At 35.2% G+C, this 18028-nt stretch overlaps 1 protein-coding gene across 1 annotated transcript; it reads left to right on the top strand.

Annotated features, from left to right (window-relative positions):
* The first annotated feature begins 7795 nt into the window (after positions 1-7795).
* On the top strand, positions 7796-14858 carry LOC104459896 (ADP-ribosylation factor-like protein 5B). Its single transcript, XM_010073603.1, has 5 exons — positions 7796-7852; positions 8523-8670; positions 11610-11693; positions 13361-13512; positions 14389-14858. Exons 2-5 carry the CDS (start codon positions 8527-8529, stop codon positions 14435-14437), a joined length of 429 nt encoding a protein of 142 aa, XP_010071905.1. The 5' UTR covers positions 7796-7852; positions 8523-8526; the 3' UTR covers positions 14438-14858.
* The last annotated feature ends 3170 nt before the right edge of the window (positions 14859-18028 follow it).

Raw genomic sequence — 18028 nt, forward strand, 5'->3', positions numbered from 1 at the left:
TGCCGGGGGTTGGGGGCCTGCTCTCGTGGCCGGGCTTCCCCCTGAGAGCGTGCCCGGGCTAAAGGTGGGATTCTCTTTGTGCAGCGCCTTGGGCGCTGGTTCCGCGGCGGCTCCTGCTCGCAGTCGCCTTGTTTCTGTGACGGAGGTGGTCCTCGCCTTGCCCCTGCCTCCCTGGCTGCTCTCCGCACTTCGGGTGTCCCAGGCAGCCCTTCGAGCGGTGCGCTCCTGAGTTCGCATGGTGGAGAATGCTGCTGCCTCTCAGACACATTTGTTTTGGGTTTTTTTGCACCGTTGTAGCGGCTAAAGGTCCGATGAACGATGAAGGGCTTGTTTGTTTTTGCAGACCCTCCGTTTTTAAGTCGGAGTCTGGTATTAAAATCATGCTGTTTTTAGTATCAGAAAAAAACCCCAACAAACTTAAGTTGGGCCCTTTCAGGTAAAGATCTGCTTGTGTTTTGGTAAAGATGCTAGTAAAATACATGTAGTGACCCAAGAAAATCAATTCTTAAGCCAAGACCAAAGAGGTCGTAAGGGGAGAATTTTTCATTCTATCTGGTGCACCCAGCCCCCCAGTAATTACTTGTGCTCTAATCCAGAGTTCAAAACTTGTGGACACTACCACCCTTAGCTTGCTCAGACAGTTATCATAAAAATGGAAAACTATGGTTTATCTGTTAATTTATTTATTTTAATGGGTTTTGTTTACCTAGCTTTCTTCTGTTAGAAAATAAAACAGTTAAGGGATTTATTGTTTGTATTATTTTTCTTTGAGGCCCTGAGAGTGGAGGAGGCAAACTGATGTTAATGTCACTGTTCTCTCATCAGGTTTCCAAATGCTTCATTCCCACTTTAAAGTTACCAAAAACGCAGTTAAGCTTTCTTGTGCAACACTTTGCTGCCAATACACTTTTGCAAGTATTGACGGGCAGGTACACCTGGTGCCAGTTTAATAATCTTGTTCCTGTCAGTGCACATAACCCATCCTAATTCTGTAAATACCAGAGCAAATTCTCCATGTGTGTATGTATTAACATCTGTGTATCAAACTGTCTTTTCATGGGATGTGAGTGGGAGAGAGATCCTGACCATTTATCTTTTCCCTGCATACACTATTTCCGTCTTCTAAAAGAGTCTTCTGAATGTGTTGTTGTTATTGATTTGAAGATTCTTATTTGTCTGAACTGGAAAATCCAAATGGTAAGATTCAAGGTTCCCCCTATTCTCCAGAAAACTATTAAGTACTGTCTTGGTTTTCATCGAATAATGCAGTCTGGTGGCTTTTAATGTTGGTCTATATGGTACCTTATGATGACAGTATTTATCTTCAGGAAGGAAGGAGGAGGTAGTTCTGTTGTTTTGGTTTCTTCTTTTTTTGTTAGTACATGACAACATTAGATTACCTTGATCCCATTTCATTAGTGGAAAACATATCTTTGTTACTGTATATTAATTCCTGAAAGTTATTCTTCATACATTTAAAATGTTAATGAAAATTAGTAACACATTTAAGATAAGTGAGGCAGTACCATGAAATACTTACCATTTGGCTTTTGTCCTAGTGAGAGGCTTCTGAGGTGTGTTATGATCTTGTTCTGTTGCTGGGGTTCTTTTTTGTTTGGTTTATTGGAGGTTTTTTGCCCCCTCTTCTTGTGGTGATCATAGAGAAGGAAGAGAGTTTCTTTTCATGGCCAAAATTGAAATTCCGCCTTAGAAAATTATTTTCAAACATAAATTTTTGACCCATCTCGTGGGAAATTATTTTCTAACTACGTGACTATTTTTGTCTAAATAACTATTAATAATAATAAAAGGTTGGTTTTGGTTGCACTTCTACTTGTATCAAATCTAGACAATTTATTGGAGAATTCATAGGCTGTCCCCTGAAACCACTTATTGAGCGTACTAGCACAGAAAGTTACACAATGATTTTTGACTATCTAGAGGGAATATTCCAAAGATGCAAATAGACCCCAATGTGTGTAGAGCATATCATCAGCTCATCATGGCTAGTGTGGGTTGTGCTGATAGTCTGAAGCACTTGATAGGGGCAGAATGAAAGGTTAAACAAAACAAAGATTTAGGAAGTACCATCTGTCTTCCATCATGTAGAGCATGGGGGAGGAGGTGTGTCTAAGTGCTAGAAGATACAGAACAGGAAATCGTTGGCATTTCAGTCAAGTATTAATTATGCACTGCAGTTTTGTTTTATATAAATGTGAATAATAGCTGAGCTGAAAATGCCAACTCTGAAAGGTGTTTGATCGATAATGTCTGGACAACGTTAAAGGAATATCTACTGGTGAGCTAATACCATTAACTCACAGGAAGAAGATATGTTGGTAGCTTTCTGAAAAATGCACATCTTAAGATAACTAAATAAGTCTTAAAATAAGCCCCATGCGCTTTTGTGCCTCAGGGTTCAGTGCAGCTAGAGTAAATGCGTGATGTACAGAAAATTCAGCTCATTCAGAGTGACTTCTGCCTGGCAGGAAAACCTTGTAATGAAGGTATCATAGATCCTACTAAAACCCTGAATGTAATTTTATTAATTTACACATCTTCTTTACTACTCTTGCAGTTTGATTCTCTTACTGTGCTTTCCAATGGTAAGAATGAGGTACTGGGAGGAAGGTCAAGAGACTTGACCTAATCTGTTTCTAAAGACATTTGGTGATAAGTGTCTGTTGACTAATGTTATCTGTTGTCCTCTTCCAGCAGCATTTCTTACTATTTGTATTCAACTGTTTTAACCCTTTGACTGGGGTAGCATCTGTGTGTTCCTACCAGGGAGTTGAATCTGTTTTTCTGTTTCAACTTGCTGTACATGCAGCAGAAATTGTTCCAGTTGGCCCAGCCCATTTTATTATGGTTAGCCCATTTTGTCAAACCCAAACTGCCTCATGCTCAAAAATGTAATGGTTAAAATAGTGCTGTGTGACTTTGACCTGTGATGGGAACTTTTAGAAGAGGAAAGTCTTTTGCTCTTTTTCCTGCTCCCTGGCAGGAGACACTTGCTTTTCTATTGCCGTGCACCATCTACTTTCCAAATCCAGTATGTGGGATTATGGAACAAGAAAAGCTGTGGAGCAGTTTAAGGAGACTGGGTGATGCCTGTGCTGATCTGTGAGTCAATGACTGATTGAAAAGGAGGGTTAACAGTCTCTGCCCTGGGCACAGTCCATCAGGGAATATCTGTTTTGTTCTGTGGATATGTTTGGAAGGGTTCATTTCCAGTTTGGCAGTAGTATCAAAACAGAGGCTGTTTTTTGTTTGTGTGGTGGTACTGGTAGTGGTCAAAACTGTTCCAGGGCTTTATTTAGTCTTGTTTTCTGGTCTCTGTGCCTATTAAGTGCAGAGGTTAAAGTCTGAAGGAGGACAATAAGCATTTTTGTGTCTTTTAGCTTTCAATATATATTGTCTCATAACAAGTAGTAATTGAATGATGTGAACTGAAATAGGGACATTTTACTTACAAGAAAAACAATTTGCTTTAAAATAGACTTTTGTCTTGTTTTCTATGTGACTTACTGATGGCTTCCTGATTCTTTTCCCTTATTTTTGAAATTGACAAAAAACATTGCCCTAGTATTGTTTTCATTTAAAATATTGTGCCCTGCAGTCATTTAGAGTAGCTTAGAAAGTGTGAAAAGTTCAGATTGAATTTACATTTATTTTGAAAATAATTAAAGATATTTTTAAAAAATCATACTTCAAAAATGACCTGCTTAAGCTATGGTTCAGTACTCAAATGGCACAGTCTTCTAAGCAACATGACTATACGAATAAATGGTGGAGCAACTAACTTATTGCCTGTGTTAACATGTAGCTGAGTACGACTTGCTTGACTTATCATTCCCTGAATACTGTCAAGATTGCTCTTAATGGAACTGTAAGGAAAAAACAGAAGTGAATGTCAGTAACCCTGATAAAGGCAACTCCGACAATTATCAATACCTTATTCCTTTGTGTGTGTATGGCTGAGTCTTTAAGAAGTTCACAAATCTGTATTTTAATTTTTTTTAATTATAGTTGTTCAAAGTCTTCCAGGTTGCTATGAATGAATGCTGTAGGTGTTAAAAAACTGTCGTAAGAAAAATAATGGTAAGCTCTTAAGTCAGGGTGGTTAAACTTGACTTGTAACTCGACGGTTTATTCTACTTGGGCTTGCTGACAGTTCCTAGACGGTAGAGTCAGGTTAGCAGAGACCGTTATCTGCAAAACCAAATGGATTTTGGTTCTAGTGACTCCTAAAGGCTACTTTCTTGTAATCAAGTCTAGAAAAACAAGATGTATTTTGTGTTTAAAAGAAGACTCTAAGGCAGCTTTTAGTATTCAGAATGAATCCTTGTGTTGAAATATCTTTGAACTTTAGTAAAATGCTGTTCCTTCTGCCTCCTCTCTAGCAAACTTCTGTCTGCATTCTGTCTTCGGCCTTGAAGCCTCCAAGACTGTTGTTCTTCAGAAATAGATGTAGGTTTTGTGTTTCACAGCCTGATAAGTATAGGTGCGCTTTCCAATATTAATTTATTCTTTCAAATATGTTGGAATAGCCTTGCTCATCATTAAAGTATTTAGAATTTTTTTTTTTAATTTTTGCAAATTAGAAATAGGTAAGGGCAAATTAGAAATAGGTACGGGCAAAGTTGTGAGAATTGAATCTTTGGTTTTGAGTCCTTTTGCCACAGAGTAATATAGGGGAGTAAGTGAAGAAAAGAGGATATTATGTCTTCCTTCTAACATGAAGATCATCTTCAGTGTCCTATTATTTTGTAATACTAGACTGCCAGAGACTTTTTTCAACAATACTATACATCTATATATATATTATATTTTTTAAGCAGTCTTCCAGGAATTATTGATGTAACAGAACTCTTTGGATTCCTTTAAACAGTAGTCTAATACTATCTTTTTCCCCCTGTGTATGCCTACTTTTTCTACTTATTACCCTCTTTCTACCTGATTTATAAAGACTCTGCTCTTCTGCTCTGGCAACTCTGTTATGGATTTTCTTCCTTTGCCAAGAATGTGGTGGATTGGGAAGATATTAATGAATACAACCCAAACTGAGTTTGAATACCAGCCAGTGAAAGGGAGAAACTTTGGTTAGCCTGTAAGTACAGAACACAAATGTGAGCATAAATCACTGCCTGTGGTTTACTCCATAATTTTCCTTTCTCTTAAATGTAGTGTCTATCTTCTACCAGTTGCTCTTGTAAACAAGTACTTGTCTTGTTAAAATTGTGTTCTCTCTCAGTTTGGCAGTTTTTAAGTTCACATGTTTTTCCTCTAATGCTCATATACAAGTAAAAATTCTGTAATCTGACCAAACTAGACAGAAATTCAACTTTTGAATATGTTTGTAATTGAAGAGTTTTCCATCGCCATAGATGACAGTTCTGGAAGCAACTGCCATTAATAAAAGGTGGAAACTGCTATTTGTATGAGATGCTGATGTTTTCGTCATATTATTTTCATCACTAAATCAACATTAATTAACACTTGTGTGACTGTTCCTTGTTTGTGCTTATCCAGTTACTGTATAAAACACCATTTGACTATGGAGTAACACAGATAAGCTGTGCCTTTTTTTGTCAATTAGTGTTAAACCATTCACGCTGCAGTGGCTTTAAAAAACTAATTCCGATGGAGTTTTTTTCATTACTTTAGTGTGGTATTTTTTCATCCAATGCTTTTCTCATTCATTCCTAAGTAAGACTTTATTCTGATATGAAGCTGGGAAGGAGCTGGGAATTCCTTTTCTTTTCCCTTCTTGAAAATAACTCAAACAGAATGTCGCAGAAATAGTTACCTTCTTCTGGAAAAGAGTTTACCATATGACTGTTTTGAAAACAACAGAAGAGTATTTCTGTGTTTAAACTTAACTGAATTTGAAGAAGACATGGACAGTCTAGCTATGTGGCGTGGTTTATGAGTTGAAAGCAGAGAGGATTTCATACCACTCGTGTACTCGGAAAGGTTATTGATTGCTGATGCTGCTTCTTATGAGGCTAAAAGTGTTACTGAATTTAAGGTCAGGGAAAGTTCTTTCCTTAAAATGTGGTGGCAGGATGCAGTAGTAGGGGAGCTGATACAAGGTAATACATGTCAACTTTTATTAGGTCCGTATCCCATAGCAAAACTTCTAAAAGTCCCAAGCAAGAGATTGTTTTATTAAAATCGCTTTCAGTATGAAAAGATTGAGGTTATTATATATAAATAGATTTAAAAACAAAACACTTTAATTCTTCCTTAGAACACTCACTTGCAGGTATAAAAACACCAATTTGATATTTATGATAGATCTTCTGACCTTCTAGTAATTTGTTATGACTCTTGTTAATGTGGTATTTTAGAGAAAATCTTTAAGCTGTGAACCATATTTTGCTCTGGAATAAGTGCCCTAGAATTGTAATTATTACCCCTTCAAAACTGAGTCTGTTCAGACTTTTTATGCAAGTTTTACTTTCAGTATCCATTTGTAAATTCTCTACTCTCAAGTGATTTGCTTTTTTGTCAATAAGCAGATCTGTATCTTTTAACTTCACACATTTATCAAAAGAACCACCATTCTAATTGGCTGTGCTACTGTATTTGAAATTCTAAGAAGGATTAACTACAGAAAAGCCTGAAAGTTATGGGGTTTTTTTGTTGTTTGTGTTTTGTTTTTTCTTCCCCTGTGTCTGGGAAAAATAATATTGCAGCATTTGGAAGATCACTATTCTACAAGCTGGACTTTCCATCAGGTTGAGGGAGGTGATCTTTCCCTTCTATTCAACACTGTTGAGGCCTCACCTGGAGCAGTGTGTCCAGGTTCCTCAGTACACAAGAGACATGGGCATACTGGAGAGAGTCCAGCAATGGGCCACAAGGGTGATTAAAGGACTGGAGCGTCTCGTATATGAGAAAAGGCTGAGAGAGCTGGGACTGTTTGGCCTGGAGAAGAGAAAGCTGAGAGAGGATCTTGTTAATGTATATATATATACTTGAAGGGAGGGTGCAAAGAGGACACAGCCAGGCTCTTTTCAGTGGTGCCCAGTGACAGGACAAAAGGCAATGGGCATAAACTGAAACACAGAAGGATCCCTCTGAACATCAGGAAACACTTGCTCGCTGTGAGTGTGACTGAGCACTAGCACAGGCTGCTCAGGGTGGTTATGGAGTCTCCATCCTTGCAGATGCTTAAAAGCCAGCTGGACATGGTCGTGAGCTACTGGCTCTAGGTGGCCCTGGCTCAGCAAGGGGGTTAGAGCAAATGACCTCCAGAAGTTTTTTTTTAACCTCAACCATTTGGTGACTTTTCAGTTAAGGAATTGCAACGTTGGAATTTGTGATCTATACAAAATACAGCTTCCTCTTCGTTTTTACTGACTGAGTGATGGTGGTCCCTTAACAATTGGTTATTATTGAGCCTTGAATTTTAAGCTAATACTTTGTGCAGTCTTTGGATGTTTGGTGGTATTCTTAAGATGATACACTGCTACATTTTTTCATTGTACTTTTCTTTCTAGAAATAGATTATTTTTTTTATAATGAAGTAATCATATTAGTAACCATTCCTTTATGAAGACTTCTAGGACTGACTTTTCCTGAAACTGTAATCTCAAGAGAAGATGAGACTTTTTGGATTTTTTAATTTTTTTTTTCTGTCCTGAGGTCACCAGTATTCTGTGTAAGCTGTTGAAATAAGACAAACAAGCAGTTGCTTTCTTCAGAAAGGAGAAGTGACTAACCGTAATTAGAATTGTTACTGTTTGCACTAATTTATTCTTGTCTTTTTTTGTGTATATGCAGAGCACAAAGTAATCATAGTGGGACTTGATAATGCTGGAAAGACTACTATTCTTTACCAATTGTAAGTATATGAACTATTTTGGTTTTCTGTTTACTTTTTAGTATTTGTCACTCTTTAATGATTGAAAATTCAGCTTTGCAACCTGGCAGAATCTCTAGAGTTCTACATCACAGTTTGTACATTAATGTTATTGTTCTAAACAAAATTAATATTTAAAGGATAAGTGAAGGGACTGCAGTGTTTTAGAACTGAACTGTGAATTGAATAACACAATTGTACATACAAACACAAAAACGAAGTGCAAATTCTTTTGCCATTAAAGCCTATCTTTATTTGTAAGTGTAGAAATAATCCTACTTTAAAACAAGTGCATTTTAAGTATCTGTTGCAGTGTCCTTTAAAGAGAAGCTTCTTAAAATGCAGATGCTTATCCATTTGTTGAGCTTCTTATGTGCTTATTTTTCGTTGCTGATGTCTTTAAGCGTGTCTGCAGTCCAAATTCAGATTGAACTAATCTTTTTACTAAAGAACTGCTCTTGCATATTTGCTTTATTTCTCTAAAAAATCAAGTGTATAGCCTTTTGAAATATGCCTAGTTTTTAATCTTTTTTTTTTTTTAAATCAGAGTTACACATTAACTTTTTCTACAACAAATTTGTTATAATTGAGCTGTGACAAACCTTGTGTATTTTAGTGGCTGGTCTTTATGGTGTTGTATTGTTTCCTTTAGCTTAATGAATGAAGTGGTTCATACTTCTCCAACCATAGGAAGCAATGTAGAAGAAATAGTGGTGAAAAATACTCATTTCTTAATGTGGGATATTGGAGGACAAGAATCATTACGGTCATCGTGGAATACGTATTATTCAAACACAGAGGTATGAGAAGCTGCTTTGAAACCTGCAAATTCAGTAAGGTTGTTTGAAATTATATTTATTTATTAGGAATATTGGTAGATTTTTATAAAGATTGCAGCTGTATTGTTTTTAAATCTTTTTGAGGAAGAACAAACCCGAAAAAATGTAAGGCGTCTCTGGTATGCAGCCAGTTTTCTGGGAATATATGAAGTATTTTTTCCTGTGTACTTTACACTAATATTGTTTGATCTGTAGTATAAACTGTGAAGTTAGACTTTTTTCCTGGATAAGCAAATTATATCAAAGTACTTTTCAGATCAAATGGGTTTTTTATATGTTTTTTCACGTACATTAAAAGGAAAAATTTGCAATGTAATTTGCAAATTTGGTGAGGATTTGCAGTGGTTAACCTAAATTCTGTACTTCTAGTCTGAAATGTTTTTGAGGTTACGATAATTAAGGATGAGGAATTAAGCTTTCTCTAGGCAGTATTTAAAAAGCTCATCAGCTTGTGGCTTTTATCCAAAGGATAAAGGAAAGTCTATTTGTGCAGTACTCATGAGGTGCTGGTAAAGCTGCCATTGCTGGAAAGTTTGGAGTGGAACTCAGCAAGGGTTGTCTTTTGGAGGTTTGTTTTTTATGCCAGTCTTTTTGGAGCCAGAAGGTTATCAACACAACATGGATATAAAATTTCTGTAGTCTCACTTTGAGACTTCTACTTTGATATAAAAGACTTTAGACTTCATTTCTTACCATTTCTACTAAAAGCAGAGATCTCTTGTAGATATTACTCATTATATCATTATGTAAGCATTCCATCCTCCTGTAAAATTGGGTTTTTTTGTCCTGTGCATCCCTTTGAGAGAAGGAGAGATTAAAGTGTTCTACCTCAGATGTTCAGAAGCTTTTTATCTACTGAAAGCCTGGTGATGACATCTCAACCTTCATTTTTTAATTTTATGTAGAAAAATATGGCTACGTCTAAGACACATACACATGAAGGTGAAGAGACTTGGGCCAATATCTGTTACAATAACAATAAGTTCCTGTCATTTGTCTATTGAGAATATTTAATTTTGGAGTTTGGGGAGATGCATGTATTAGTTCTTTTTTTGATCCTTTTGGGTTCTTCATCATATTCCAGCTAGTGGTGTTTGAAATCCAGTGCTTTCTAGCACTTGGAAAGAAGAACTTTCCCTTACTTAGAAGCTTTGTCTGCTGGAAACAGTTGAGGAAGAAAAGAGGTCTGTTTAGTATGCTAATCCTAGCCTCCCTCATATGAATAATTCCTTTACTGTTCCTCCTTATCTGCTAGACATCTCAAAGTCACAGCAGCATTAAATTGACTTCGTTTTTCATACTTTGTGGTCATTTTCAATGGGTAATGAATCTCCAAATCACTTTGCCTTATAAAATTAAGGAGAATATGTTGGATAATTACAGTGGTGACATCTAATCCTCCTTTTTGTTACTATCTGTCTTTTCTCTCCTTATCTGCAAACTAAAGCAATCTAAACAAAATCTTTGGGATAATGTACAAATCCCACAGATAACCTTTTCTGTGCATACCTGTCCTAATCAGTTTTAACTTAATATGGGTAATCCTGCAATTCTGTTTTAAGAGTCAGATCGTATTCTTACAGAAAGGATGCTGAGACAGGCTTACAGACACGAGATTGAGGGGAGAGGAAAGGAGAGGGAGCTCGCGTGGTTGAGTTATTGGGGTGGTGGCAAACAAAAAGAGTTACTGTAAAAGAGAAAAGGGGATGCAAAAGTATTCCCATCTGGGCAAGGAAGTGATGGAGTCTCTCAGATGAATGTAATCTCCTTGTCTTTCCTCTCCAGTGTAGCATGTGTTCCCTGTAATTAATTTTTTTTAATAGTATCTGTGTAATTTTCATCAGAATGTGTTTGATCTCCCTACTCATTGTTCCCACCTGTGATGTTGTTAGCAGTGCTTGGAGTGCACTCTGGGCAGGGCAAGTGTTGAACACTGATCAGTTGTTATGGTTTGTGTACACAAGCTGTTGTGTAATGCTTACAAGCATTTACCTGAGTATTACCTCCCATGTAATGCCATGGGTTTTTTTCTCTCTAGTGTAACACTATAAAATAGAAGGCACAGGAGGCAGAAAGGGTGGGGTAAAAGAGAATAATTGTTATACTAGTGACAGTAGTGTCCCATGGGATACCTTATGTACCAAACCTAGCAGTGTCTCAGGTTTCACAAGAGCATTGCTGTGAAAATAATGTCTCTGGCAGGAACAGTAAGGGTGAAATCACTGTTATAGTTGTCTTCAAGTGCCTGGGTGGAAGGGTGCAAAGTTTTAAGTGAGAGGTCAGCTGCATAGGCCCTTTGCGTTACAAAGGTTAAGGTGCTGTGCAACAACATAAGGATAAGCCCTGCAGGTACATGGCTTCTGAGGTCTAATGTACTGCTTTGAAATAACATTTATTAAGCCTCGTGAATAAGATTATGCTGAATTGCTAAAAATGCTGCTTCCAAAATGGGGAATTTCATTATTATATTTTTCTGAGTATGCAAGTAGTAGTGAGACATAATAGCTCTTTTCACTGATAACTGTGTAGCAAGTTTGTCATCCACATTTTTAATGTAATCCACAACCTATAGGTGCTTTTGGTAACTACATCACTATTTTACTTATGATGTAGGGCCTGAAAATCCACCAAGGAGATTTAACCATAGTACATGAAAGTAGATCTAAGCAGTGCTGAAATATATAAGCTTGTTTGTTTTTTTTTTTTTAACTATAATCTTCATATATGATTCCCAGGGTTTTAGCAAAAGACTCTAACAGTAAACCTCTTGTTCTGATTTCTCATGTGCTCTGAAAGTCTGTCTCTTATATAGGAAGACTTGTGGTAGTGGTCTCTTGAAAACATGCTTTCTGTAATTTATACTTTGTACTTACGAACTATACTATTGTTTTTTCCCCTAGTTCATCATTCTTGTTGTTGATAGCATTGACAGAGAGCGACTTTCTATTACAAAAGAAGAACTTTATAGAATGCTGGCTCATGAGGTATGGTGGCTAGTTGGGATGGGAGTTGGAATAATAGTTTTAATTTGTTGTGAACAGTCAAATAACATTATATGCTTCCTATGTTAACAAAAATTATACTGTCACGAAAAAAAACTCCAAGCCTAAATGTGCATGCATGTTGGTCACATTTTCAAACCATGTAAATGATAAACAGGAAAATTATTATGAAGCACACTTCTAATAGGGCTTGCTTGATTGTAATCAAATCATTCTTTACTTTGCAAATGTTGAACTTGTAAAATGTTTTAAACTTCATATTAATATAACTGGGTGGTGTTGTTCTCCACCACTATTTCTCTTCTTTCAGTTAAATGGTTAAAATTTCAGGAAACTTTTTTTTTTAATTTTTATTTTTATTTTAGAAAGTAGGCAATTCCATTTCTTTCTTCTTAATTTTAAGTAACAAGATTAAAACAAAGGAGCATATATAGATAAATTAGTTTCAGTTTGGTTTCCTTCTGAAAAATTTTTTATAGATTTATTATTATATGTTATGTTGAAGACTGCTCAACATTGTGTCAACTCCTTTGAACTTCACAGATTAACATCTGCATTGGATTAGCTAAAGTACAGTAAAACCTTCGATGATCACTCAAGCTAAATTAGGGTTGGTTTAAATCTAAATAGATTCCTTCATTTTTGAAGGAAAATAATTTAGTACAATTTATTATTTCCAGTGAGTGAGTTTTTGTTTTACAGTTAATGTAGTTTAGATCTGGTAGTGAGGAGCAAATACGCTACCAAAAAGGTAGAAAGATTACTTTTTTCCTGTGTAGTTTAGTAGTTTCCAGTGTTACAAACTCTTATGAGATTGTGATTGACCATGTCTTGAAAACAGTCAGAAGGCCTTGACTGGACAACTTATAGGAGTGAGTTTTCAACTTTAGACCATAAAGGTTTGGGTTTTTTTTCTCTTGATGCAAAAATAGGCTCAAAATTTAGTATACACTGAAATGTGTTGAACGCCTTTAATTACAACTGTCAGCTTTCCAAGTGTTGCGTTTGTTTGCCCATCTACACTCCTATAACTATATATTCCAGTTTGTGTCTCATTGCTGTGTGGAATCCTAATTTCCATACAGAAACAGAGTAACTTTTTATTAGTTTCTGTTCTTACTAAAGCTGCTGCAGCATTAGAGCTCCCTTTTTGGAACAATAGGATAAAACTTACAAGAATTTAGATAGCTTTCTTAAATTGTTACTGCTTTATTCACTACAGAGCTTGTTTAATGAAGTTGAAAGTAATTTCAAGAGAATGATATCTAGCAGGCTTTTCCGTTTGTATAGTATCTACTGTAGGTTTTGGAATGTTTATCCGGTAATAATTCTGCTGGCTGGATAGTTTGGAACTTTATGAAATATATTTTAACAAGGCTGTCATTAGTTAACATATGAACATGTGATCAACACCAAAAGGATAGGCATATAATATATAATAATTTGGTTCTCTGTGGTGAACACTTCTGAATCAATTGGTTTCTTCAGTCTTAATGTAATTAATTTTTAATGCAGTAAGGCTGTTATAATTCCATGCTGCTGTGTAATTGTAGATTAGCTTGAATACAATTCTCTTAAGAAATTCAGTTAATGTAATATCTTTTTAGTTCTTTGTAATAACTATTACAAATACTCTAAATTACTTCAAGGATTTACGGAAGGCTGCAGTTCTCATCTTTGCAAACAAGCAGGACATGAAAGGCTGCATGACAGCTGCTGAGATATCTACATACCTCACCCTCAGCTCCATAAAGGATCACCCGTGGCACATTCAGTCCTGTTGTGCTTTGACAGGAGAAGGGTAAATGCTTACTGCTTAGCATAGTAATATACGGTAAATGAGAATACTGATTTGAATCCCGTTGACACCAATGTGGATTTCCTGAAAGAACATATTTTCTGAGCTTTGCAGTCAGAGGGACATTTTAATTTTTTTATTTTCTTTATTGAACCTTGTAGACTTGTTTCATAGCTCAAACACCAAATTTGTATGAAAGTCTTTCACCCTTACTATTAAAAAAACCAAACCAAAACCCAAACAACACACAAAAACGAAGTCTTCTTGGGTAGCCAAGTAATGATTTACTTTACAATGGTAAAGCTTAAAGATGGCATAAACTAGGTAACTAAATCCCTAGAAAAATCAAATGAAAGCCTGTCTGCTGAAATGGAAGACTTTAAGAGATGCAATTTGAGTCAGTAAGCAGATTAAATCCTGTGCAATTTTGGTGTTAAATATAAACATATTTTTAATTTTGTAATGGGATTTTGGAATTCTTGATACACTTCTTTTTTGTGAACCAATTCAGTCTGGGTAGTCTGGCCTTTATCTTTTAGTGTTAGTATGTAAAGGTAAAAGCTTTCATGTAAGCAGTCTTTCATGGGAAACCTGTAGAAAAAGAAAAACTTATTTAGTTCTGTGTACTTATGAGTGAGCCTGTTAACAATAGTGTATTTTAGATTTACAAGGAAAAGAAATTGAAGAAGTGCCAAGCTTCAGTAAAATAGCATGCTTGAACATCTTATTGTTGTTAAAGCCTAAGTTTCAAGTTTCAATCCCAATTCCAGCCGATTTTATTTATTTTAAGTAGATGATTTTATGTTTAAAAACAAGTATAAAATACTATAAAGATGTGGCAATAGAACTAGTGCCAATATAACATCTCTTATCTTGCAGATTATGCCAAGGCTTGGAGTGGATGACCTCCCGTATTGGAGTGAGATAGCTTCCCCCCACCCCAAAAAGAAGAAACTTCTATTTATCCTGTGAACATGTACATTTTTCTGTACTTCTGGTTGCTGAGGCAGTGACCATGTTTAATTTATATCAGCCAGCCCCCAAGCTGTACTTGAATCAAGTGCAGGTGAACTGAAACATAAAGTATTTTCTTAACGTTTTTTAATACACTAATCTTAAACTGGATGAACGTATATACATCTGTTTTTAAGCATTGAAATTCCTCTGAATATGTATTCTAACTTTTTCAGTGATAGCTTTTTAAAATCTGTTTTGTCATTGTCAATATTTCATACTTCCTCTTTCTAAATAGTTTATATAACTTACCTAACGTAAATGAGCGCAGTTTGTTTAATAATGAAAAGGTAGCGAGTAGGTTGACTTTACTCTGGCATAGCTTTAGCCTCTAACGATAACCATATCCAGCTGCGCTTCCTGGAACATCAGTAGAGTTCTAGCCAGCATGGGAGTTAATAGATATAAAGGCAAATTTTTAAATGCTGAATGAAGTAGTTATAGTTAATTTTGTGGTGGCTTTTAACCTGGTTTATAGTTGAACTTCTGCCTTAAAAGATATCTATTTAATTCTCAGTTTCTCTGGTAAGTAGTTCTACAATATGATTCTTTTACTTGAAAATATATCTCTATACAGTGGATAAAAAATTTGTTATTAAGTGCTAGTTTAGTCATTTAGAAATTGAATATCTTTTTAAAAATAAACCTCTTGATAATTAAATTTGGAATCATGGCAGCCAGTGTTATGTGTAGACTTGCTGTAATCTCTTAAAATTTTAAATACTGTATACATGAGCCTTCCTCACCTTTTAGTGAGAGAGCTGTTTTCTAAATGAATTAAAAATCAAAAGGGAAGCCAGATTTATAAGGAGAACAAAATCATGGTGCTATGTCTGTAGACTTCAGAGTGAAGCTAATCTTGACATTTATTTGCCTACTATGAAATGTTGTCAGATTCTGTTGCAGAGAATATATTTTGGCTTGATTTTTTTTTTTTGTTTGTTTTAGTCATATTTGCAGGAGCAGAGAACTTTTGATGGTGTTCAAGTTAAATTCCAAAATTTAGGAGCTGAAGGTTCAAAAAGTAGAGAGCTTCTCTTTGAAAAACAGGTGGTAAAAGATTGTACCTAGTAACTCTTAATTCAATTTGAAGGGAATAAAATTAGATATGTAAAGAGACTCTAAAGCTGTGGATGAAGTTAACTGAGAACATTACGCACCAAAAAAACCCCAAACACCTGAAAAAAGTCTGAGGAAAAAAATACAGAAAACAAAAACAATAGTGGACACCCAACTCCTAGTGAAATCCCAGCAGCAGTCAGGTATCTATGTAAATGCTTGACAGGCTTTCCAAAAACACCATTATGCACTTTTGCATGCCTGAAAACCATGTGGAGTCTGGTTACTGGAACAATTTTGCTAATTGACTGTTGGCCTTTAATGACAAAATGTTTTTGTTAAGTCTTGTTTTGATAGTTGAAGCACACTGAGTTTTCTTTAATAAAATTTTAAGTTATGTAAATTTCAATTTGTTTCCATTTTTATTTGAACAAAGCTTAATGAAATTTTAAAAGTGTCAGCAAATGTGTTTTCATAAGTGTCAAAAAGAAGACCTTGAATACATGTGGAAACACTGATTGGTTGAATGAAGCTGAATATTAATGCTGGTTATCCAAAGTCAAATTTAGGAGAAAGACTATGTTGAGTGTCAAGTCAAATTGCTCAAAATTATTTAAATCGGTGAAAAGTAGTGCTTAAAGAAAAAAAGAGGAATGCAAGGCGAGGTTAAAATCTCATACTAAAGCTTCTTGCTCTGATGTTTGTGCTGCCGTGTTCTAATGTGTGAAAACAAGATTTGGTTTTGGTCTTAAGGAAGTAAATTATAAATTAAAAACATGAAGTTATACTGGGAATGAGGTGTCTTGTTTGACTTAATTTCAGTTTCCAATTTAGATTTATTCTCAGTTTTATGTAGTAGTCCTGAATATTTATTAAAAAGTGCTATCTAAATATATATATATTTTTAAAAAGGCATAATTTTGTATTTAGCACTTTCGAGGTAAAACCATTCATAAAGCTATAATTTGATTACTAGGTCCAGTCTCACCTGAGGTAGGACGTCTAACTTTGATTAAGAGAAAATGGTCAGACTGTAGACCTTAGAATATCAGAATAATGAAAGTTTTCTTTTAATTCCTTAACACTTAAGTCCTTTGAGTACCTTTATAGAAGGAAACCATCTCGACAATAGCTATGATTTTGATCACCTTACTACTTAATTTTCTACAACAGTTTTCCATTTATGATATTGTTTTGTTCACAGCACTGATTCTGAGGTTTGGGGTGTTTTTTTGAAAAAGGCTTCGTGTGGAATTTTGGGGGATTTGTTTTTAAACAACTTCAGAGCCTGTTAATCTAAAAGTGGTTTGATTAAGATAGTTTTTACAGTGGGGTGCTTTAGAACATTGCATGTGTCTTTGCACTACTAAACACTGCATTATTTTTGTTAATCTGTATGTAGTAAATATTTTCCAGGTAGTTTTGCATTTCTAAAATATTCTGCATTTAATATACTGTTCATAAAGAACACTGTTAATCAGCTTCTCGGAGGAAATTACAAATGCATGGAAACATTTAAAAACATTGTCAAATAAAATATCACAAAGACTTTTCTCCTAAATATTTTATTTTACTCAAAATGCAGGATACTGTAATAAAGTATTGATATTCATATTATAGTCTAATTTATAAAATCAGACCCATTGTGTTAAAAGAATCCATCATATTATGAGAGAAGTATTTCTGATTTGTTTAGCAGCTTCTGAGCATGCACCTTTGAGCAATTTTTTGTCATGCTTGGGTGAGGCTGGCAGGATGAGCTTTTTGAAAGTAGTCTTTGCGGACTTTTAAGCTCTTTTGCTTACTTGATTTGAAATGGAATTAAGTTTTACAAGACTTTCCCTTCCCCCTTCCCTGATGTGTTCATCTGTTGTTACTAAGTAGATCCAGTAATAACTTTAATATTTCCCTCCCTGTTAATAATTGTAAGACTGAATAAAGCCTTATTGCATGAGTAAATACTAGGAAATGTAAGCTGGCTAATTGTGTAGGGAGTATACTAGCCTTCCTATCTCTTGTTAACTTTTATCTGGTTCAATAATATATGGTAAGTGAAGACCATTTACTAAGGAAAAAAATAGATTTTGTGACCATAAAAAGTTGCTTTTCCTTTATTATAATTTCATATATTGAATTTTTGAAATTCATTGGCTCTTTGTAAACTGAAATGCCCCCTGTAAAACATGCAATTTGAATTTTTTTTCAGTTTTGAACATAAAATTCTGCAGTCAAACTGGTAGTCATTTTACCATGTAAATATTGTAACAGACACTAAAGTATGGTTTAGGGGTGGAAAAAAGCTCTGATAAAAAATTACTTAAGTGTTCGATTTTTGTGGTCTTCAAGTAATTTTTCTAAGAGACTGTACTTCTGTTTGTGGGGGGTTGTTTTGTAAAAAAAAAAAGCTTCTGGACAAAACATGACTTGTAGACAGATATTTACAGAC

This window comes from Pterocles gutturalis, unplaced genomic scaffold, assembly GCF_000699245.1.
Source record: "Pterocles gutturalis isolate BGI_N339 unplaced genomic scaffold, ASM69924v1 scaffold26317, whole genome shotgun sequence".
In the NCBI taxonomy this organism is placed as follows: Eukaryota; Metazoa; Chordata; class Aves; order Pterocliformes; family Pteroclidae; genus Pterocles; species Pterocles gutturalis.

Coding starts and splice junctions, on each gene's coding strand:
- LOC104459896 (XM_010073603.1), top strand. CDS start 8,527: ATGAATGAAGTGGTTCATACTTCTCCAACCATAGGAAGCAATGTAGAA. Junction 8,671..11,609: donor CGTATTATTCAAACACAGAG/GTATGAGAAGCT, acceptor TTTTTCCCCTAG/TTCATCATTCTTGTTGTTGA. Junction 13,513..14,388: donor TGTGCTTTGACAGGAGAAGG/GTAAATGCTTAC, acceptor CTTATCTTGCAG/ATTATGCCAAGGCTTGGAGT.